The sequence below is a fragment of the Cornus florida genome, unplaced genomic scaffold, assembly GCF_030987335.1.
Source record: "Cornus florida cultivar Cherokee Brave unplaced genomic scaffold, ASM3098733v1 CherokeeBrave_3.0.0_Hap2_Chr05, whole genome shotgun sequence".
NCBI classification, from domain to species: Eukaryota; Viridiplantae; Streptophyta; class Magnoliopsida; order Cornales; family Cornaceae; genus Cornus; species Cornus florida.
The window spans coordinates 72,601,243-72,624,716 of record NW_026775575.1 but is presented as its reverse complement, the minus strand read 5'-3'; the positions used below and the strand labels follow the sequence as shown (position 1 = coordinate 72,624,716).

The 23,474-nt window shown below is 33.7% G+C and overlaps 1 protein-coding gene, 1 long non-coding RNA gene and 6 other non-coding genes across 8 annotated transcripts; all 8 read left to right on the top strand.

The window, feature by feature from the left end:
* Positions 1–348: 348 nt before the first annotated feature.
* On the top strand, positions 349–5,451 carry LOC132306827 (uncharacterized). The gene is made up of 3 exons (XR_009482110.1): positions 349–484; positions 4,735–4,811; positions 4,888–5,451. It is a non-coding gene; the product is annotated as an uncharacterized LOC132306827 (long non-coding RNA).
* Positions 713–802, top strand: LOC132310936 (small nucleolar RNA Z102/R77). The gene has a single exon (XR_009482766.1). It is a non-coding gene; the product is annotated as a small nucleolar RNA Z102/R77 (small nucleolar RNA).
* Positions 991–1,077, top strand: LOC132310933 (small nucleolar RNA Z102/R77). The gene has a single exon (XR_009482763.1). It is a non-coding gene; the product is annotated as a small nucleolar RNA Z102/R77 (small nucleolar RNA).
* Positions 5,452–7,640: 2,189 nt separating the features above from the next.
* On the top strand, positions 7,641–7,730 carry LOC132310935 (small nucleolar RNA Z102/R77). The gene has a single exon (XR_009482765.1). It is a non-coding gene; the product is annotated as a small nucleolar RNA Z102/R77 (small nucleolar RNA).
* A 258-nt stretch (positions 7,731–7,988) lies between these two features.
* Positions 7,989–8,075, top strand: LOC132310934 (small nucleolar RNA Z102/R77). The gene has a single exon (XR_009482764.1). It is a non-coding gene; the product is annotated as a small nucleolar RNA Z102/R77 (small nucleolar RNA).
* Positions 8,076–8,867: 792 nt separating this feature from the next.
* On the top strand, positions 8,868–8,953 carry LOC132310938 (small nucleolar RNA Z102/R77). The gene has a single exon (XR_009482768.1). It is a non-coding gene; the product is annotated as a small nucleolar RNA Z102/R77 (small nucleolar RNA).
* Positions 8,954–10,758: 1,805 nt separating this feature from the next.
* On the top strand, positions 10,759–10,845 carry LOC132310937 (small nucleolar RNA Z102/R77). Its single transcript, XR_009482767.1, has one exon. It is a non-coding gene; the product is annotated as a small nucleolar RNA Z102/R77 (small nucleolar RNA).
* A 6,390-nt stretch (positions 10,846–17,235) lies between these two features.
* Positions 17,236–20,861, top strand: LOC132306826 (uncharacterized). Its single transcript, XM_059804397.1, has 5 exons — positions 17,236–17,465; positions 18,954–19,068; positions 20,349–20,438; positions 20,547–20,645; positions 20,746–20,861. Exons 1-5 carry the CDS (start codon positions 17,398–17,400, stop codon positions 20,842–20,844), a joined length of 471 nt encoding a protein of 156 aa, XP_059660380.1. The 5' UTR covers positions 17,236–17,397; the 3' UTR covers positions 20,845–20,861.
* Positions 20,862–23,474: the final 2,613 nt, after the last annotated feature.

Below are 23,474 nucleotides of genomic sequence, written 5' to 3'. Positions count from 1 at the left end.
ATTCAAGATCATATTAAATTTTCGGTATAAAGATTAGTCATATGAGTAACCCGAATTAACCTAAAATCTAAGCCCGAGTTGTAAGCATGAATTTAAAATTAGAAAGATGGGTTGGGTAGTTAATGTTGAGAATAAGGTTAGGGTTGTGTTCGGGTTTAGAATTTTATATAGTGGGTTATGCTCAAATTATAGCTTAAACCCATCCAACCTGCCCGAGTTGCAGTCCTAGTCCACAGCCTCGTAATTCGAAGACGAGATGGAGTAACTTATTATAGTTTTTATTTATTTTTTATATTATTATTCCAATTTTAGACTTTTTTCCTTATAAATACTCGTTTTAGGGTTTCACTTCAGGACATTGTCCCTTAAATTTTCGCCTACAAAACCCCGCCTCCACTAGTGCTCATAGGTCGGTCATCGAACGATGCTTGCTGATAATTCTGAGCAACTGTAAATTAGGGTTTCCGTTGGCCGTTCACTCGAGGTAACAACAATGACGGGTCAACTATTTTAATCACCCAATTTGTTGTTCGGCCTTAAATATCAGTTTCGTCTATAAAATATTATCTTTTTATTTTCTCACTGCGTCTTGTCAATTTCTAACAGGTTTATAGCTTATTAATCTCATAGAAATATATCAATTTTCTTTTATTTTTATTAGTAGTTTGCTTCATTTCAATTTTATTGTTAATCTATTTTCCAAAGTAATAGCGAATGAGATGATGAGTATGAACTTGTTTCCCTATTGGTTTGATTGCCGATATGATGGCTTGTAACAAGTATTAGCTCTAGCTGATCATTATTTTAGTTGTTCAATCTCTTTATTTTTTATTTTATTTTATTTTTTTGTGTTTGTTTTTGTTTTTGATTTATTGTATTATATATTTGCTGGTTGATCTTGCACTCCTGATTTTACTTTCAAAACAGAATTAGAAGTATAGCATTTTGTGTGTGTGTGTGTGTGTGTGTGTGTGTGTTTAGGTTGTTAAGTAATGAGATGATGATGGAGATTTATTTCCCTATTGGTTTGATCACCAGTATGATGGTGGCTCATGTATTAGCTCTATCTGATCATTATTTTCATATTTGTACCAATTTTCTTTGAATTATTATTATTATTATTTTCAGTAAACAAGAAAGATCCAATTGATATTTCATATTGATGGTTGGAATTTGAGGCCGAGGAAGGGCATGATGGATGACTACAGAATATTGGTCATTAATAGAGCGGAGATGGTGGCCATTTTTTTTCTCATAAAATGGCTTATAAATATGAAAATATTTATATATTCACGAGCCCGAGCCGAGCTCGAGCTTGGCCCAGCCAAGCTTGCCTGAATCCTAGCTGAGCCCCGAGCAGATCTCTAGCCTAGACAATCCGAGTTTGAACAGCCTAATAAAGCTCAGTTAGGACAATCCGAGTCCGAGCAGCCTAGTAGAGCTCAGTTCGGACTATCCGAGTCCGAGCAGCCTAGTAGAGCTTAGATGTGACTGCAAATTACCCTTTAAAAAAGTATATATATTTCCAACTCCGATGAACCTAAAGCGTACAACTTAAATTGCAAGCTTGGCTATCCACGTATGTAGTCGGTTATATTTAGGTTCTTTTGTGTTGGGCTAAATAGCAACACATGATTGTATACAGACCCTAAAACCACCCCTATGACCCCAAATCACTTTCTGCCTCTCCTAAAACCAAAACACTCTATTTCTCCACTGACCACCGCAAACTCATCCACCGGCGAGAATAGAAGCTCCTCCACCAGGTTTTTGATTTCACTCTAACTCAATCTCTCTATATATATATATAAACACACACACACAAAGTTACACACACATCTGAAATTTATTAAAGGGCATTAGTAATATCATCTAGTAACTCATTAAGGGATCTTACACTCAGTTGCTTATTAAATTTAAGCTAAAATAGTTTACTTGGGATTTTGAGGAAACCATGTTGTCTACATACGGGATGGTCCACTTTATTGTTTAGTTGTTTCAGAGTTTGTATGTGAACATAGGTGAATAAAGGCATTTCTCATGCAAACATGTAGAATTTTAGGGCATGATGTCTTGCATATCTGTAGTTTAGATTGTCATTCTATTAAGAGCATTTTATTATTATTTATCTTTGGGGTTTTTTATTTTATTTTTTTTATTTTTTTAATAAGTATTATTATTCTTTATCTTCATGGAGAACAATGATTTGGATTTCAGTCTACCCCATCGAAAGGAGGGTATATCTGTTAACACCTAAAATATAATCCGAAGTAATCATGCCACGTGGTCAAAAATCCCGAGGTTTGAACTCTGGGTCAGCTCATGATCATCGAGGCGAAAGATTAATTTCTAATCACAGTGATCAGAATTAAGGTCGGGAATTAAGAAGAATGGAAGTCTTAGGCTGTTAGGACTGAGATAAGGTATTGAGCTCATAACCATCCATGATCAAGACTCTCAGTCACTATGGTCATGATCCAGAGTCTCAACCAAGACTCTTACTCACTATGATCATGACCAAAACTCTTAGTCACTATGATCATGACCAAAACTCTTAGTCACTATGGCCATGACCAAGACTCTTAGTCACTATGGGCATGATCAAGACTCTCAATCACTATGGTCATGATCTGGAGTCTCGGCCATTATCTCTCAGTGTCACTATGGTCATGATCAGGAGTCTCGGACATTATCTCTCAGTGTCACTATGGTCATGATCAGGAGTCTCGGCCATTATCTCTCTCAGTGTCACTATGGTCATGATCAGGGGTCTCGGCCATTATCTCTCTCAGTGTCACTATGGTCATGATCAGGGGTCTTGGCCATTATCTCTCTCTGTGTCGCTATGGTCATGATCAGGAGTCTGGACCATTATCTCTCTCAATGTCACTATGGTCATCACCAAGACTCTCAGTCACTATGGTTATTATTCAGAGTCTTAACCAAGACTCTCAGTCACTATGGTCATGACCAAGAGTCTCAACCAAGGTCTCATAGCCAACTATGGTCATGATCAGGAGTCTTAGTCATTATGGCCATGATCAAGATTCTTAGTCACTATGGCCATGATCAGGAGTCTCGGGCATTTATCTTTTAGTCATTATGACCCAAGAAAGTTTCTCGACCAACCAGGGTCGATAGTCTCTACCAATGATCTAGAGTACGCCTAATTGATGGACAAGCTCAGATTAAGATGGATCTAATACCTCTTCGGGCCATAGTCACTTGTATTTAGTGTAATTCAAATGAAGACCAGCTATGAATCCCAATGTCTCAAGAACCCAACAAGTCAGGTCTGGAAGATTAAAGAAAGCTTGAAATAGAAAAAGACAACTCGACCATGTCAAAGTCTAGAGATTCAGAACTACAAATGGAAGGTTCTCACCTACATCCCATGAAGAACGTCAGAATTGTCAGTAATCAGATGATTCCATAGCCAATGTACAAAACAAGCCAGGCGTGACAGGTGCATAGAGCTGAAAATAGACTGAAGACTAAAATCATCAAGCATGAAAGAAGATGCACCATTTAGTCAAAAATACTATGCCATACACATTTGTATCTGCCTGTAGAGAGATGTGCAAGCCAGTCAACCTGACCAGTTAGGAGAGTCGTTTTCAACTTGCAACCAATTAATTTCTAGAAAAACGGATTGAGAGGGACAACACCAGGTTGAAGCCTCTATAAATACCCACTCAAGTCCCATAAGGAAGAGGTCCAACACCATTTCTAAAGTTCAAGCCTTTAGTATTCATATCACTTAGCACTTGGCTTTTATTTGCTCAAGTTCAGTTTATCACTATCAGTTTAGTACTTAGTTCATCTTTCAGCATTCAATACTTTAGTTTCCTTTTCAATCAAGAGTTTGTAATTCATTCATCATTGTAATCAATCCAAAGTTCAATGAAGAAAGGTTTGCAGATTTAGGTATATTTGTTGCTTAATTAATTTGCTTCTAATTGCTATCTATGTTGAATGTTTAAAGTCATTTCTTAAAGGCAATAGCAACCTTAAGGAGAGGGTCATTCCTACTCTCCAACTTTCGCCTGAATCACATTAGGTTGGTGATCCGGCCCGATACGAATAGTTTGGCAAGAAAACCTTCATTCAGGACTATGGCACGCTCGCGTTTCAGGTCAACCATTCATTGGCCAGTGACTTCCAACCACTTTGTGAGCCAAACAATATCTTCAGTGTTGGCAATGTTGTCTTTGGCATGCCAAGGGTCTAGGCTGTGTTTCCGGTTTAGGTGATTATGTGTCTATACTATTTTATGTCGGGTGCTCTGCCATTGGTTGTAGTAAATGGCTAAGCTTATGGTGCTAATATCGTGTGTGCTTGGTTTATTTTATCAATAACTTTCTGATTAGTTTCTACTAGGGAAGAAAGAAAGTGAATGGAAAATTTTCATTTTATCATATATTTATTTTATCAATGAAAATTTGTGTCCAGGGAAAAGTATGGGTCTTAATTCGGTCCAAGTTGGTTTCTCTAGCCAAATCACCAAAGTAAACTTTATTTTAATGAATTTATGATTTTATGATTTTCTTGTCATGTCATTGAACTACATTGCTCATAGTTTTTCATATTTGCATAAAATTGTTACGTTTTGCTATTATTTCTATTGGGAGGTGCAACAGATACATTGACTGCACTGTTGTATGCTCGCATCTTTCCTGTGGTAATTATGTTTTAAAGATTTCATTTGCTCAACTATATGCTGCTTGTGTACAGGCCGAACAATGTGTTAATAATATGACCAAATCCACAGATGAATCAGCTGAAGTAGAATTAGAGGGTCGACCTGCTAGGTCAGTGTGTCTATTCTTTTGTGGCTTTAATTATAATGATAGGCAGTTTGTTTAATTTCTTCATGCATTTCTATAGGCTAGGACTAGGTGCAACAGTCCAAAATTGGGCATTCAAATGACCCTGTTGAAAGGAAATTGCTGGCTAAATTGAATATTGGAAGAATAAATGCATCCAAAAAGACTCTGGAATCCACCCCGTCTGCAAGAGATGGATGTGGTGATACTGATGATGACGAGGACGACTTGGATAGCAGAACCAATACATTTGCCAAGAAGAGGCCAGTGCCTTTGACCTCATCTTTACAGGTAAAGAAGAAGAAGAAGAAGAAGAAGAAGTAACTGTTCCTTGCCAAAATGAAAGCTTTCAAGTGCTTTTATTACTTTCTTGACACAGGTTGATGAATTTCATTTATTTCATTAAATCTTCATATTGTCCCTTAGTTTCCTTGTACCCATTTTGGGAAAGTGGCTATTACCAATGACGCCTCCCTTCGGACAGGTACTGTAATGTTATTTCTAGATTGTTAAAATGGAAAATGTATATTAGGGCTCTTTAATTTTGCGCTATACAACTAATTTATATGTTTGTGAGCTCAATGAGCTTTAGCTTCATAGTTTATGAATTTTTTCTTCGACTTTATACGGTGAGTTTGTATCTATTGATTACTGCCCTAAAACAGCACTTTAAAAAAAAAAAAAAGACCTTCTGACTTTGTGGACAATTTTTAGTGATGTACCATTTTCTTTGGAGCTCAATTGATTTTTGTGAGATTAATAGCAGGGCACGAAAATTGCAGTGTTCTTTTCTGCTGATGCCTTGATGTGTGTTGGGTAATTGCTTGAGTGAAGTTTAAGCGCCATGGAAGACTCTCAAAATGACGGTGTTGTCATGATTGACCCTGGCAGAATACATTTATGAACTTGCATTGTGGATTGACAAAATGCTTTCTTGTGCAACAGAGTGTTTGATGTCAAACATGGTCTTGATGTTCTACTGATTGCTTGAACCATTGTATGTAGTTTCTGGCAACTTGATTGTATTTTTTAATGCAATGTTAGTGCTTTTCATATTGAACTTTGAATGTTTTTTTTTTGGTATTAAGGGCCTATTGCCAATGTCCTATTCGTGGTAGTTTCTTATATAATTCCTCGTTTTCTAACAGAGAGCTGAAATGTTTGCTGGGGGCCTTTTAAATCTGTTTAACAATGGTATAGATTTACAACATCGTTTTCGCCAGAACGAAATGGCCAACAGATAAGACCTGTTGCTAAAAAATCTGAATGTATAACATGATAATATGTTATACTCTAGGTTAAGATTGTTTTTGTTTTAGTACATGGGGGAAAACTCTGTCATTCTCGTTAAAGGGTCAGTTTAATTTATCCAAAAAAATTTAATTCAACAACCTTGTATGTCATTCCAACAAATTATGGTTTGGACCATAATTTAGAAAAATAATCAGGTGTGCAATGCTATTGAGAGGTAGACAATGAAAGAAGTTGAAAAGCAAATGGTGGGAAACCAAATAGATGTTTTGGTCGAAAGGATTCTGATAAATAATTGGAGCTTTTTGGTTGCCTTGAGCAAAACCAAAAAGAATGTTGTTGGCCTTATGGCCATGACACTGAGTCTCTCACCCTTCTTTAATCACTCAAATGAGAAAAGTATAAAAATTTGAGAAAATAAAAGACGAGCTCAAAGGACTGCTTCGCAAAAAGAGAGTCTGAGCTAGGGGTTCACAAAAAATGGTTTGAATTGATAAAATTGATAAATTTATACAATGGTTCAGTTCGGTTTCAATTCTAAAAATAAGAATACTTTAGTTTGCGGATCGGTTATGATTCTTATTTTTAAAAGCTGTATATATAAAAGAATTATGAAAAGTAAGTATGAGCGTTGGAAGACCTTTTTTATACTATCGTTATGAAAAATTGCATATATTCAATATACTTTCCAATAGTTTTTGTTTAATATTATATATTCAAATATTTATACTCTCCATCATAAGGAGCATCGGCTTGGGGAAACTTCTAATAGTGTCTTTTTACATTGTTTTTATAAGAGGTTGGTTTAGAATCGAACCAAATTGAATGAACTGAGTCATTTTTTACGATTCGGTAAGTTCAGTTTCAATTTTTTAAAAAATTTTTTGAATTCGTTTTCAAATTAACCTGAATTGTACCACACTATAGTCCGCAACCTTAGTCCCACACATAATTCTATAAGTCAAGAACATTAACTTATTATAAATTTTTTTTTCTTTTTTAATTCTAATTTTAGAATTTATCCTTACAATTTTTTTTTTCTTTTATTTTAGCTTTCTCTATTTTTTATTCCAATTTTATTCCAATTGTAGGGTTTCACTTCAGTCCAAGGCCACATAATTCGAAGGCGAGAAGGAGTAACTTATTAAACGGAGTAGTTTTTTATTTTTATTATTATTCCAATTTTAGACTCTTTCCCTATAAATACTCGTTTTAGGGTTTCACTTCAGTCCCACGGTCCCTAAAATTGTAGCCGACAAAACCCCGCCTCCTCTATTGCTTATAAGCTGATAAATCTGAGCAACTGTAAATTAGGGTTTCCCGTTGGCCGTTCACTCGAGGTAACAACAATGACGGGTCAACTTTTTTAATCATCCAATTTGTTGTTCGGCCTTAAATATCAGTTTCGTCTATAAAAATATTGTCTTTTTATTTTCTCACTGCGTCTTGTCAATTTCTAACAGGTTTATTGCTTATTAATATCATAGAAATATATTAATTTTCTTTTATTTTTATTAGTAATTTGCTTTGTTTATTGTTAATCCTTTTTTTTAAAGTAATAGAGAATGAGATGATGAGTATGAACTTGTTTCCCTATTGGTTTGATTGCCGATATGATGGCTTGTAACAAGTATTAGCTCTAGCTGATCATTATTTTAGTTGTTCAATCTCTTTTTTTTTTTTCCTTCTTATTTTTTGTTTTTGTTTTTTTTTTTTTTTTTTTTTTGTTTTTTTTTTGTTTTTTGTATTATATATTTGCTGGTTGATCTTGCACTCCTGATTTTATTTCCAAAACAGAATTAGAAGTATAGATTTGAAGTATAGCATGGTTTTCTTTTTCTTTTTTGTTTTTGTTTTTTTGCTTTTTTTTTTTGTGTTTTTTTGTTTTTGGTTTTTTTTGGGGTTGTTAAGTAATGAGATGATGATGGAGATTTATTTCCCTATTGGTTTGATCACCAGTATGATGGTGGCTCATGTATTAGCTCTATCTGATCATTATTTTCATATTTGTACCAATTTTCTTTGAATTATTATTATTATTATTTTCAGTAAACAAGAAGGATCCAATTGATATTTCTCTATCTTAAAACGTTTATCTTTTCTTATGTTAAAAATGTATAGCCGTATGACACAATGGATTTGGGTTCTTGTGAATAAATTCAATTAATATGGGTTTTCATTCTCTCGTGTTTAGCTAAGAAAATGTGTCAAATTCATGATCTTTCTTTGAAGAGGTTTGGGTTCTAAGACCAACATTAAATGATTCATGCCCAATTACATTAGAAAAGTTTGATATATAGCGACTTTACATTTCTGGATCATTATTCTTCATTACTTTGATTATCTTTTCAATGTATCTCTTTTGGGTATTAGTTTTGTATAAAATGTATAGCCGTATGACACAATGGATTTGGGTTCTTGTGAATAAATTCAATTAATATGGGTTTTCATTCTCTCGTGTTTAGCTAAGAAAATGTGTCAAATTCATGATCTTTCTTTGAAGAGGTTTGGGTTCTAAGACCAACATTAAATGATTCATGCCCAATTACATTAGAAAAGTTTGATATATAGCGACTTTACATTTCTGGATCATTATTCTTCATTACTTTGATTATCTTTTCAATGTATCTCTTTTGGGTATTAGTTTTGTATAAAATGTACTTCAATCTAAACTGTATGAACCTCTATATGATATATTAATTGGATAGATAAGCACCCGCTAAATTCATGTGAAAGATGTTTCAAAAATCATATAAAGTTCTTTAATTCTAATGCAATTTAAACATTAGAGAATGATGTGATGATTATTGTTTCCTATTGGTTTGATTGCTGAGATGATGGCAATGACCTTATGTATTAGCTCTATCTGATCATTCTCTAAATGTTATTTAACTTACTTGTTTTACCTGTTACTTTGAAATTGATAGTTAAATAAGTACATTTGTGGGATTTCTAATATATTTGGCTTATACCTGTGCCAATCTCATTATTATTTAAGGAGTAAGGAATGCACATTCGAAGGCTTTGCAGGTCATTTTGTTCAGCCTGTGGAGCTCAAAACTTGTGCTAGATTTCTGGTCGGCTTTTCGTTAACATTCTTGTGCTTTTTTCAGCTAGAGGATTTCTTAAAGCAAGACGAAAATCTCTCCCTTGTGTCGTCATTCATCTTGTTTTTATTTTTATTTTTCTGAATATCTTGTATTTACTCGTAAATCCTGAAATGAGCATGTCGTGGTTTTATTATTATTATTGTTGTTATTGGTGTTTTCATACTATGTTCAAAACAGTTAACTGAAGAATGATAATTAACCAATTAATGCTTAGACATTTTATTCTGTTAAGTCCAAAATTTATTTTCTTATCTAATAAAGGGATGTATCTGCTTTTCTTTCTCAATTGTTATTAGAAAAACTGTTTTGTATTTGTTTTTTTTATGTATTTAGTCAAATAGGGCACCTAAAACGCTATTAATTTAAAAACGCAATGCTAGAAGTTTGTGACTGGAAGAGCAAGTGTCTCTCTGCTCAAATGATTACAACACTATATGTTCTTAGAGACAGCCACACAACCCCGAATCAAATAAGCATGAAGTGATTCAGAAATCTGATTTTTTGGGTCGGCCAGATTGCTTAAAGAGAGTTGGAGATGGTGCTAGTATTTGTGGTTTTGGTTGTTATGCAATATTTATTATGTAACTCATTTATTTAGAAGATGCTACACTTGCATATCACGAAACCTCAAAATGTAATTATGCTACAAATTTATTTCGAGAATGCAATACCTTTGCATTGTATATAATGACACTGTTTTTAATTTAAATGATCATCACATAACTATGTTCTGGGGAGGATCCAAGTTTGTTGCTTGATTGTTATCAAGTTTGGTTTGGTCAGTTCTTTCATATGAAGTATGTCATCATTGTGCTTGGAATTGCTGCATATAGTTGTGCTTGAAATTGATTCAAGTCAACTATCTTAGTTTTTCCTAAACTAAATTTGTCATGGTGATCTTCAATTAGAGGGTGTTCCAACGGATGGCCTCATAGGTTCTTTATTTAATCTGTTTGTTATCTATTGGTGGCAATTACTAGGATGAATAGGTATGACAATTTGATTGTTTCTGAAATGTTGAAAAGAATTTAGGGAAATATTTTTGAATCATTTTTTGGCTTGTGTTGTGGTTGATTTCATTAATTATTTGCAAATTGGTAGTTTTTTTTTGAAACAGGCGGGATGTGAAACCAACCCAAGTGGGGGTAGAAAATGGGAATGGAAGTTTAAGCAGAACCAGGTTTTTTTGTTTCGAAAAATATGCCAATTTGTTTGTGCTTACAATCACAAATGGGAAAAAAATTTTCAATGCCCCCGGATTCCTTCTTTATGGTGCCTTCACCCAATCAAAATTCTCCATTTCCCTTGGTTAGAGGAAAAGAGAATTCCTCATTGGGTGTGCTATATTCTATTTCTCTTGCGTTGGACTAGCTACATTTCTGTAAACATTATTTTGATTATCTTTTCAATGCATCTCTTTTCGTTATTAGTTTTTCGCAAAATGTACTTGAATCTAAACTCAAATCAATAATATTTGTTGGAGAGATGCACCCCTAATATCATGTAAAAGAAGTTTCTAAAATCCTATAATGTTTAATTCTAATTATTTGTCACTCAATCTATTAATTAGAGAATGAAGTGATGATTATTGTTTTCCTATTGGTTTGGTTGCTGAGATGATGGCAACGACCTTATGTATTAGCTCTATCTGATCATTCTCTTAATGGTAACTTATAATTTTTTTTTTTCATTTTATTCTTTTTTGTCTTTTACTTTGAAATTGATAGAAATTTAAGTTTATCTTTTCCATCAATGTTGATTTTTAGCAAACAGTTAGCATAATATTTGGCTTTCCTGTGCCAATTATTATAATTGTTTTGAGGCGGAAAGAATTTACACTCTCTCTCTCTCTCTCTTTTTTTAATAAGTGGAAAGAATGCACATTCTAAAGCTCTGCATGTCATTTTTGTTCACCTTGTGGAGAGCTTGAAACATGTGTTAGATTTTTAGTATCTTTTTTGTTATCATACTTGTTAGATGAAATTGTTTCCATTGTCTCTTCATTTTTCTTATTTTTACATGTTAATCCTGAAATGAACATATGTCATGGTTTCATTATTCGCATTATTGTTATTGTTATTTTCATCTGGCCAGTTGTTCTGATTCAGACTAGTTGTATCGTTCAAAAATAGTGACTCGATTTTATGTTATTAGAGAAACTATTTACGGACTTTTTTTTTTTAGATTTGGTCATGATGGAAAAACACAATGTTAGAAGCTTATGTATATGACTGAGCAATTGTAATGATGAGTGATGACAAAGCTAAAGAGTTTTTAAGTTTATTACAACACTATATGAGCTTAGACACCGACCCGGAATCAAATAAATATGAAGTGCTTCTGTTTCTGTTGCTATGCATGCCTAAAGTGATGTATCGTTATCCATCTGATCTGTTTCTGTTGCTATGCATGCCTAAAGTGATGTATTGTTATCCATCTGATGGAGGAATTTGTGGTTTTTGTTGTTGTTATGTTGGTTGATGAGCTATTGACCGGTGGTGATGGGAATTACTTATATAGGTGTGTAACTTTCGTGGATGAATCATTATTAGCCACCTTACGTTCATTACATTGTACATATTACAATTAAATTGATGATTATCATTGATATAATATCTATGCATCACATTTACTTTGAAGATTCTACTCCTGTTTATCACAAATGTAATAATGCTGCAAATAATGCAACAATTTTATTTCGAGAATGCAAAATCATTGGAGATAATGATTTAGTATTTTCAATGTAAATGCATGACCAAGTATAACACAACTTTTGTTCTCGAGTTTGTTGCTGGATTATTGCTAAGTAGCGGTTGTTTGGTTCTTTCATATGTATCTGGAATTGCTGTACGCAAGTAGCTGGATTTATAGTTCTTCCTAAACTTTGTCAAGGTGATGTCCAACTTTGTCACGGTGATGTCCAAGTCTATCACGAGGCTTCAATCATGGTATATGACCTTGAATAGAATAATGGGTCCTTTGAAGCCCCGGGTGGGGCGGGAACTGATGTACGTTATTTGTCAGTCAAATTCCAATGGGGTATGCTTACCCCGTTTTGTCAAGGTGACATCCAAAGTCAATCACGAGCCTTCAATCACGTAATTTGACTTAGATTGCACTATAATCTTTTGATCTGTTTGCTATTTGTTTTTTTTTTTTGGTTAAAGTCTGCATTGCTTTTCTTCCGTTACTGTCTTGTAGCATTTTTTTCTGCCTCTTTTCCTTGGTTTTGGTTCTGGTGCAGTTGTTTTCTTTCTAATTGAAGGTGTTAGCTCCTGTACTCTCCTTTGTTGTTTTTCCTTATGGATAGTTATGATGACTTTTATTTTTTAAATGTTGAAAAAGTATTCCAAGGAAGAAAAAAAATGTTGGGATGTTTTCCAACATTTGTTTGAAATGGTCAAACAAGGTGGTGTAGAACATAGGTAGCGGAGGTCTATGTAACTACATCATTTTGAAGTTCGAGGGGCTATAAAAGAATCTAATTTTGGTTGCCCTTGGATGTCAATCTATAAATAAAACATGACTGTTATATAAAGTAAAGTGGCTGGTAATAAAAGTATCCTTACTTTCTATAGAGATTATTAGATATATAATAATTTGCTAAAAGAAAATTTATTGACAAAATAAATTCTCCCTAAATCTTAGTTCTAATCATACATACGTCAACCAATTCACAGCAGGAAATTAAACTACACAAAAATAAAATTTATGTTTTTTGCACAACACATCACCCTCTAGATCAATGGATTAAATTTTTTTCTTTTCTATTTGTCTCTTGTAATTATTTGTTCGAGAGAGAGTGGTTTTTAAGAGATGAAGTTTCAAATTTTTTGGGTATCATTTATTGTTATAATTAGTGGTATTGATAAATATTAAATTTAAAATAATAATAGTAATTTTGTATTAAAAGGAAATGATGTAAGTGAATTTTTATAATGAACTTTTTTTTGTTCCGCATGATCAGTTGTGTGTGTGTGAATAAATCGTCCACATTTGACTTTTTTATTGTATGACTCCTGTTTTAATTATATGTCTGTTTTATCGTCCACATCAATGTATATCTGTTTTATTATAGAAAGTGACTTCCCTTAGAAAGTGGGCATATGTCACTTGATTATGACTATGATGATAGTTATTGCTATACAGTATAAAAGGATAATATTAGTTATGATAAAAAAGAAATGGTATATTGGAAAGGAAATAATAATATTAGTTTTTTCATTGGAAGAGGAAAGAAAATATATTATTAGTTATTGTACTACCACACCTACAGGTCTTTGGCTGGGAAAGAAAAAGCAAAAGGAAAGGATAATTAGATATGAAAGAAAAAGAGCTGTTTTAATGTCCAGTAGCAAAAGGATTATATTAGTGAAAGGAAATGAAATAATTTTTATGGATTTACAGCCAAAGGATATAGATTTTGCTTTTTATAAAAATAAGAGCAAATTTGGCACTAACAAAGTTTTATTAAAAATTTTAGCTCTTTTTTTTTTAATCTAAAAAAAGGCATTTCGTACCAAACACAATATCCAGTATCCCTCCATTACCTTTCTTTTCTTTTCTTTTCTTTCCATTTTTTCTGAATACTTTTCAATAGTGAATGGAGTTCTTCACAAAAGCCAATCTCTCCTTCACCATTGATCAACTGAAAACACAAAAGACAGATTTTAAAATCCGAATGAACTTGGAGACACAATCACAATCTTCACAAGAAAAAACTGTAGAAAACCATGTCGGCCAACCTAACTAGATGTTGACATTCAAATGTGTGTATGTACATGTTTGTTTGTGTTTTTATTTTATTTGGTTCACAATGAGTTTGATTAAAGCTTGATTAGGAATTTAGGATAGAAGAAAACAAGTGATAATGATTTTTTTTTGGGTGACATGAGAGAATTATGGACCTTTAGCCAGCCAAATTAAAGCTCCTCTCTTACACGATCATGTCAACTTTGTTAATAGTTCTCTTGGTCGGAAAGTTTCACTACACGAAATTTCAATCAAATGATCATTAGATTCGGATGAGGGCATTGATAATTTGATTAAGCCACTCTAGGATTACCCAAGATTTTCAACCGACACGTATTTGGAATTCCATAAGTTTTACTAGTGAGTGGCGAATCTGAAGTTTACTTGCTAAACTAAGTATATGCTTGTAAATTACTCAACTTGGAAATATTTGTAATTTAATTAAGAATTACATTTCAAATTTTTTTAATGATAATTTAATAATATATATATATATATATACACATATATAATCATGCACCAAGGGCCTTTGCAAGGAGGATAAATGAATGAGTATAAATGGGTGGCTATATATATATATATATATATATTATTACAATTCGTTACCTTGATTAAAATATATATATATATATATATATTATTACATTATAATATACCATATAAAAATGTTATATATACTAGTTATCTACTAGTATTAAATTTTTATATATTTATATTATGCACTATCTTTATATATTAACGATTGTCCATTCCATCTAACCTTATGGGTTTGCATGTCATTTTAATCTTTGCAAAAATAAAAAATTAAAAATAATTTGAATCCGAACTAAATAAGATATGGATTGAAATACTCAATCCAATAATTCATTAACGATCTAAATTTGAAAATTCGTTAACTTAACAAATTAGATATGAATTTAATTGATTTAAATTTGATCCGACAACTCTAATATGTAGCACTATGTAAAGGCTTAAATTTTTAAAAAAATGAATAAGTGTTCACCAGGATTGTACAAAGTAAAAAGTGAGTGTTTAGATTTTGACTACAGGAATGTATACAAAATTTGTGGAGAAGAAATAGTATATGTTTAAATGTTATCTTTAGTATATATACTTTTTAATGATTGACTTACATGTATTGGCTACGTCACACACCTTTCCAAAAGATACGGTACTTAAAAGGTGTATATTCAAAAGAGTTTTTAATCCTTGGCCATCCATTCATATTCATTCAAGTGTCTTCTAATCAACAATGTTTAGAAGTTTTGAAAACCTATATTACTTGGTATCAAAATATAACTTTCTCTACGAGTAGTGAAGAACTTTATAAGAAAAAAATAATTGTTCAACAAATATAAAACTCAATATTAAATTTTATTTTCATTTCATAACTTCACTTTTCATGTTACATCTCTCTTTGAAATTGACATTCTCTCTCTCTCTTAGGTTTGGGTTTGAATCTAAGTCACCTAAAGTGAGAGGTGAGTGAATTCGAGAGCGGGAGTATGAGAGTGGCAGAATTAAGTTATGAGCAATGAAAATTTGAGCAAGAACGCGCAAAGTGTGAGAGCGATACCTATTGAGAAGGATTGTGTAATTTAGGTCTGAACTTAACTTTTTTTTTTTTTTTTTTTTTTTTTTCATCTCTCTATGAATTTCTCTTAACTTTTCTCTCTCTAAAAATTAACATATATTTCTCTAATATCTCTTCACTTTCTCCCTCTCTAAGATTTGAGTCTAAATTTCCTCTTCTTGATGTATCTGAAATTATTTTTTTATCTTTCTAAAAGCCTACCCATTTCAGATTATTCACAATGAGGTTTTAGGGATCAAATTGTAAACTGCTAATTCAAAATTAAGATTGCACAAATTAAAATCAGAAAGAAAGTTGAGCAAATCAGAGTTTGAAGATTATGCCAGGCATGGAAATGGAGAACTTTCATAAATATAATATATCTATATATATATTATTATTATTATTTCCATTCTTTAACCATCCTACAGTGCTTGGAAAGAGAAAATTATATTTATGAAATTTGAATGCTTGGAAAGAGAAGTATAAACCGGTGTTTTCTGTTCTTACCATAACCATCGTCCTGTGGGTTGTTAAATATAATTTTCTCTTTCCAAGCAATGTAGGATTAGGGGTGGGCAAAAGATCCGTCAATCCCCAAACCCGATCCGATCCTTATGAATCGGATTGAATTACCAGACCTACGGATCAGTGGTGGATTCTAAAAAATTAAATCTGTAGTTCACGGATCGGATCACGGATCGGGTTGTCAAAAATCCGATCCGATCCGTGACAATCCGTGGGTAATCCGTAATATATATATAGCAACTCTATCCGTGGCAATCCGTGTGCCACATACCTGACGTTTTTTATTTTTTATTTTTCTTGGTAAGTATTTGATAGTCTACGGTTTGAGGAAATTCATGGAGATTGGTCTGCTACCCTTTTTTTCACTGCAATGCTAGTATGCTACTTCCTTTTTTTTTTTTTTTTTCTTTTTTTTTTTTTCACTTTACTGTTACTTTTGGACATTTGGTTATGTAATATTTGCCTATTTGGTTCACTCTTACTTTTGGACTTTTGGTTATGTAATATTTGGCACATGGATATCTCTTTTTTTTATTTCACTTCACTATTATTGTTATGTAATATTGGCATAGTTCTACTGTTTTTTCGGATAATTTGAATAACTACTGTCCTCTTGGTTATGTAATATTTTACAGTTTGATTATTCTTGTTATTATGCATTTAAATTGGGTTAATCTATGTTCTATTTTACACTTTTGTAATTGAATATAAAATTGGTAAAAAATTAAAAATAGACTAATTTAGAAAATTTAGTCCGCGAATTGGATCCGATCCGATCCGTCATTTCACGAATCCGATCCGATCTGATCTGTGAACTAACAAATTGGTGGCGAATTCAACATTCTCTAATTCGTTGTGAACGGATCGGATTAGAAATGATACTTAATCCTATCTGATTCGATCCGTGATCACCCCTATGTAAGATGGTTAAAGAATGGAAATAATAATTTCCGTGCCTAAAATTCGTTTAGCCTATCATTATTCTTCTTTACCATATACTACTATGACTTTTCTTACAAGGGAAGGGTATTTTAGGAAGGACAGGCCAAGCTGTCAATTTTACGCGCCCATGCTTTTTAAAAGAGAGAAGCGGCATCAGCAAATCATAGACATTTCAGATCTATCCATATTTGCCCTCCTCACCCCACTCATTTCCCCATCTTTGCCCCCCAAAACAAGTCTCATTGACTCCTGCAATACACACACATAGATATATATATATATATAGAGAGAGAGAGACACACACACACAGAGAAGATAGATATATATATATATAGAGAGAGAGAGAGACACACACACACACAGAGAAGAGAGAGAGTCAGTCTTGCTTGTGTCGAGGTTTGAATCAGATTAGGTTATGGCGTTCGCGTCTTTTCTTGGGAGAGTTCTTTTCGCCTCTGTCTTCATCCTCTCTGCATATCAGGAGTCAGTAAACCTACTAATCTATCCCCTTTATCATCTGCTCTTTCCTTTTCAAATTTATTTTATTTATTTATTTTACTCTCCTTGTTAATATCTCTTCTTAAATTCTTTAGCTATCTGAGCAGTTTTTTTTTGGGCAAAAAAAGGGAAAAATTTATTTGACTTAGAAGTTAAGTTGCTGAAGATTTACTTGGATCTAGTAGATATTTGAATGCTTTGATTCAGATTCGTCTCTTCATTGTTTGGATCTTGAATGATTTAATTTTTGTAGAAATTTGAATGCCATGTGGGTGTGTGTGTGTTTTTTTTTTTGGATTTTATTGTCTACTATATATTTGCTAATTATTCCGATTTGGCAATGGCGAAGCTTGTGGAAGCTTGTGTATTCAATTTATTGTGTAATTAATTTGTGTTTGGCTAGCAGTGAAGCCATGTGGTCAATATTGTGATGCATATGCTAAAGCTAAATAATGAAATTGAATTAAGACCTTTTTTTATTTGGTTTGGTATTTTGAAGCTTGGGAAAACTCATATATGACTAGTTTATTATTGTTTGGGTGGGTGTATAACTGGGTGTTAATTAGTACTGTTTTTCAATATCTTATACACTACAATCTTAGATTGGGATTGTCTTGCAAACTTTGATATCATACAAGCTGATTTTTCAAAAAGAACTTTCTGTTGATTTTTATGTGAAACTATTTGTTTGTGTGTTTGAATTTATCCATCATATCTTCATGCTGAAATTATTCAAAACATTTCCTAAGAAGCCTCTAGAATAATGTAAGTTGTAAGAGAGAGAGAGAGAGAGAGAGAGAGTTGTCTTGGAAAGATAAAATTTACTGCTCAAAATAATTTATTATCCAATTTTACACCTATGAGCTCTAATTTGTATAAAGTGAGTGTTAGGGGAATGAGAATATTGAGAATTGAGACGCGACAATACAAGAAAAGATCGAATTAGAAATGAATCCATTTGTTAGATGGTTGAAGTAGCACCATTTGAAAATAGAATGGAACGATTAAGATGTTTTGGACATGTGAAAAGAATCATTGGCACCAGTTAAGAAAGAGTGACATGGTTCACATTGAGAGGTTAATGGCTATAGATATGACATTAGATAGAGTAAAAAGGAAAAATAGAATTACCATAGATGATCCCAAAGTGGGTAAAAAGCTATGTTGAGTTGTAGCCTTTAGGTAGAATTTGTGAACCAATTTTACGCCTATGAGGTAGAAATTGTAAAGCATAATGCACTATCTGGTTTGGAAGAAGAGGAACAGATTCTTAAATATCTCTTTAGTAGATTGATTCCATTTTAAAGGGAGAAATAATGAAAAATTGGATGACCAGAGGAGAGTATAATTTTTTTTTTTTGGGATCCATGATAATGTGCAATCCCCTCTTTGTTTGCCTTTCTGATTACTGGTAAGGATTATTTACCTTTGAGATGCCTTGATTTTAATTTAATGATGTGTTTATCCTTTTAGGTTTAACGAATTCGGGACCACTGGAGGACCAGCTGCAGAGGCTCTTAAACCAAAATTTAATGTCTTCACTCAACATGTAACATCTAAAGCTGGCATAGAAATTCCGCAAATTGAAGTAAGTATCTGTCTCTCTCTCACACCACAAACATGCAATTTAGGAAAAATCGAATTCTTCAAGGTTCAGAAATTTTTAGGAAAAGCAAATAAGAGTTTATATATATATGATAAAGCAAAAGAAGAGAGAAATTTTGGAAAACAATCTTGGGTAAAGCTGTGACGGGGCTTTAGATGGTTAGTGGTGTATATTCAAATACCGGAACCTTTTCTCTAACTTGCAAAGCAAAGGAGGACTATATTTGAACAGCCTGATGATATTGTTTGCAGAGCTGTGGCTAATTTAATGGAATTTTCATAGGCTACTCGTCAACAGATTTGCCTAAGTGGTTTTCCTCATCGGGCCATTGCTCCCCAATCTCACTGGTCTAGACCCAGTGAAGGTTGCCTAAAGCTCAATATTGACACCTCCTTTTGCTTTGCTTGAGAAGTTTTTCGAGTGGGGTTGGTTTGATCATGCGTGATTGTAGAGGTTATCCTATAAGACTTGCGACTCTGTTTGTGGAGATTTCTCGTGTTCAGAAATGGGTGAAGCTGTTGTCCTCAGAGAGTGCATCAAGCTCTTATCTAGGAGGGCTATGAGTCAGTTGATATTGAGGGTGATTGTAGGTCTGTCATGGAGTTATCTCTTCAAAATCCTCTGGTTATCAATTGTGCTGAGTGATGTTAAGTATTACACTGGTCTACTCTCTCATTTTGCTCTATGCTGGTCTCCTAGATCATCGAATGTGGTTGCCCACAGTTTGGCCAAATGGGCCTTAGCTTGTAGACAAGCTGATCCCTATTGGGATGTTTGGCCTAATTGGCTTTTGGAAGTCACTGAGGCTGATTTTGCTCCCTCTCCTGTTTGAGGGTCTTTTGGCTTCGGTTGTTCACCAAAACCATGACCAAATGGCCTGAAGTGACACCAAAACCATGACCAAATGGCCTGAAGTGACACCAAAACCATGACCAGAAGCAAATTGTAAAGAGACAACAATCGTAATAATTTTGATTTGGAATGCCTTCATATGAGCTTACTGCTTACTTTCATTCTTCCAAGGGTTATTGTTATAGATGAGATGGAAAAATCCTTCAAAAATAAGCATGTTCTAATTAAAAATTAAAACACTAAGCAAGCACTAAGCAAGCACAAATCAATTTTAATCATTGAAATTTACAGAGTATATTTATACAATTAACGATGTTGAATAACAACAAAAACTATATACCAGAAATCTATTTTGCTTCAGCGGCACTATATTTTTTGTTTATATAATTTTGGGAGTTTTCATGCCACAGATCAAACATTTAGTTGCTGCAGCTATGACTCTAAAGGGCATTGGAGGCATATTTTTCATATTTGGCAGCTCTCTCGGGGCATATCTCCTGGTTTGTGTTCAAACTGATTACATTGACTTGGTCTGATAAGAAGCCACAGTTTTTGATCTTAAGGTACTGATTTATTTCTCGAGTGCTGAAATTTTCATCCTTGTGCAGCTTTTGCATCAGATGATTGCTACTCCTATTTTATATGATTTTTACAACTATGAAATTGACGAGAGAGAATTTACTCAGCTGTTCATCAAATTTACTCAGGCAAGCAATATTGCTGGTTATTATTTATTTGTAATCTGAGGCAAACTCTTATCATTGTGATTTTTTTTTTTTTTGATGATGTGTGTTGTTGGTATTTCAGAATATGGCACTTTTCGGAGCCTTGCTGTTTTTCATAGGGATGAAGAATACAATGATGATAAGGCGACCGAGGAAGCTTACCAAAATGAAAACTGTGTAGAAATGGTTGGTCGAACATCTCACGGTAGAGAACTTTTTGGGGTTCATTTCCTGGTTTTTGTTTAAAACTTATTCTGTAAAATCAACCAGGATCTGGTGTGTACTGGTCAGGACCAAACCCCCCCTCCCTCTATATTTTTGTACGATTCTAATTTCCCCCAATTTGAAGGGGGGTTATAAACCTATTTTCAGTCATATTATGATTTGTTATACACTTTTTTGTTACATGTACTTCAATTACGTTCATCGGAAAAGTATGCACGAAGAGTGAATACTTGGCATGCCTCTATCATCCAGTTTGGCTCAAGTCAGAGACTTAACCTTCAACGGCAAAACAATGTCTTTATCTGAATTATTATGAGGCTTTAGGGCTATGCAGTGACCATAGTGCGTGCTTGACATATATGCATCTATCATCCAGACATAACCTTGGGTATGATAAGTATTCAATAAACTCAATTTTTCTGACTATACTCGTTTAAGATAGCGTTGGTGGCCTCCATGTTGTTCACAAAAAACATTGGGTTGGTGTGCCTCTCTATATTCACTGAGCACAAATAGTAAAGGATAGCCAGTTTTTGCAGCTACACTTCGAAGTTACTTTTAAGTAATATTATTGTAGTCTTGCATTCCTGGTGGTATCCAGTGTTGCCAAAGTCCATCTTTTAGAGCTATAACATGGTTTTAACAATCAAAAGAGTCTGGCCACCATTCATAGCAATGTTGCTTAATTTCTTCGAATCACAATTCCAAACATGATCTTCCTTCTCACTTGTAGATAATTAATGCCTTCCATCAGCTCTTCCATTGTAAATAAAAGCTTAATTTGCCATGCATCACAAAGTAAAACTACACACCTTAGTAATACAAATTACAGGCAATGGTGGTCAGGAATTCAAATATATAACTGAAGTATTTCACCCATCAATGCAATGAAATTGCCCATTGTTATAGCATTTAAGAAAATAATCAAGCAGTTATAATAGAATAATATATATATATTTTTAACTTGGCAAACAGGACAAACACATCAAGACATACAATCCATGGCTGCTAAGCGACAAATATCAAACGGAAGATGGACAAGAGCAACATCCTTTGGAATATGACTTCGAGATAGCGCTGCAAGAGCATGGGCAACCTCGTTGCCATGCCTATGAACATGGCTAAGAGAAGATGAGGAAAAACTCTGAAGCGCCACTTTAATATCAAAAGAAATCGCATGAATTTCAGTAGGACCAGGATCAACCCCAGACACAGCCTTAACCACAACTATAGAATCGCACTCAAACCAAACATAATCAAAAGTAAAAGACATAGCCCAAAAAACTGCTTTACGAAGATAGATAGCCTTCGCCGATGTCGCACTGGACGCAGAGAAAGGACTAAAAACAACTGCCTGCAAAATTTGACCCCAAGAGTCTCGAAAGACCGCTCCCCCACCCCCCACTTGGGACGAAAAAGAAAAGGAAGCGTTTGCATTACATTTAACAAAACCCGGGGAAGGAGGAAACCCGCGTGACATGGGAGAGGACACCGGCAAACTAGCTCTGGCTCCAAGCACTCCACGAGGTACTCCCACATGCAAGAAAGTTGGGGCATTCTTAACTCTCAAAAAGAGGAACATGCCAAATTAACCACCTGTTGGGCAGCCCAGCCATCGCCATTAAAAACAAGCTTATTACAAGCCTTTCAAATAAACCAGCAACAGCAAGCAACAAACCCCAACATATTCACCCCCCCCTCCTGGCGCCCCCATTGACGAACCAAACCCTACCACCATTCGGCAAAGGAAGAAGGGCTATCAACAACCAAATCAAACCGCAATGGGGAAAGCTTCCAAATCTGAACGGACTGAGGGCACAATAGAAGCAAATGCTCAATAGATTCCTCCTCCAAACCCCAACGGGGGCACACAGCTCAATAGCCAGACCATGACCAAGGAGACATTTATGAACTGGAATAACAAGCTTACAACACCGCCACAAAAAATGTTGGATCTTGGGCTGAATTTTACAGGACCAAATACTATCCCACAACAACTGAGCATCAGAATCCGAACTGGGTAATAGAATAATAATTAGATATATAAAGGTAAATATAACAGTAACTATTACAAATAACTGGATCAGTAAATATCCTTGTAAAGTAAATATCCTTGTAAAAACATAATTAGGCAAGTTTGAACGCATTAAACATCTCCATTCAAAATGGGTCAATTAATCTCCACCGTCAATTTGTTTTTTTTTGTTTTTTTTTTTTCCATTTTTTCATTAAATAGTATATAAAATGCTATATTACAAATAACCGTTTATTTTCAAATTTTATTTTTAATGATAAGATATTTGTATTTCAATACAAACCATATTCAATACATATAATAGTAGCTGTCATATACACACATACATATACGTGTAATAAATTAATGCATATACTCACTACATTTACCTTTACAAAGGTAGTAAATTGTATGAGCCGTTTCTATAGCAACTGAATGTATCAGTTTCTTTCTTCTTTTTTTCATCAAAATATGTAATTATATGGAATAAACTTCACTGCATATACAATTAAGAGATAATCCAAATATAAAAGTATAACATACCAACAAACATTTCCATATAAACTTTGATT

Excerpts from the sequence above, each read along its gene's own strand:
- LOC132306826 (XM_059804397.1), top strand. The coding sequence starts at position 17,398 with ATGGCGTTCGCGTCTTTTCTTGGGAGAGTTCTTTTCGCCTCTGTCTTC. Across the intron at positions 17,466-18,953 it reads ATCCTCTCTGCATATCAGGA|GTTTAACGAATTCGGGACCA; the intron begins GTCAGTAAACCT and ends TTATCCTTTTAG. Across the intron at positions 20,439-20,546 it reads CTCTCGGGGCATATCTCCTG|CTTTTGCATCAGATGATTGC; the intron begins GTTTGTGTTCAA and ends ATCCTTGTGCAG.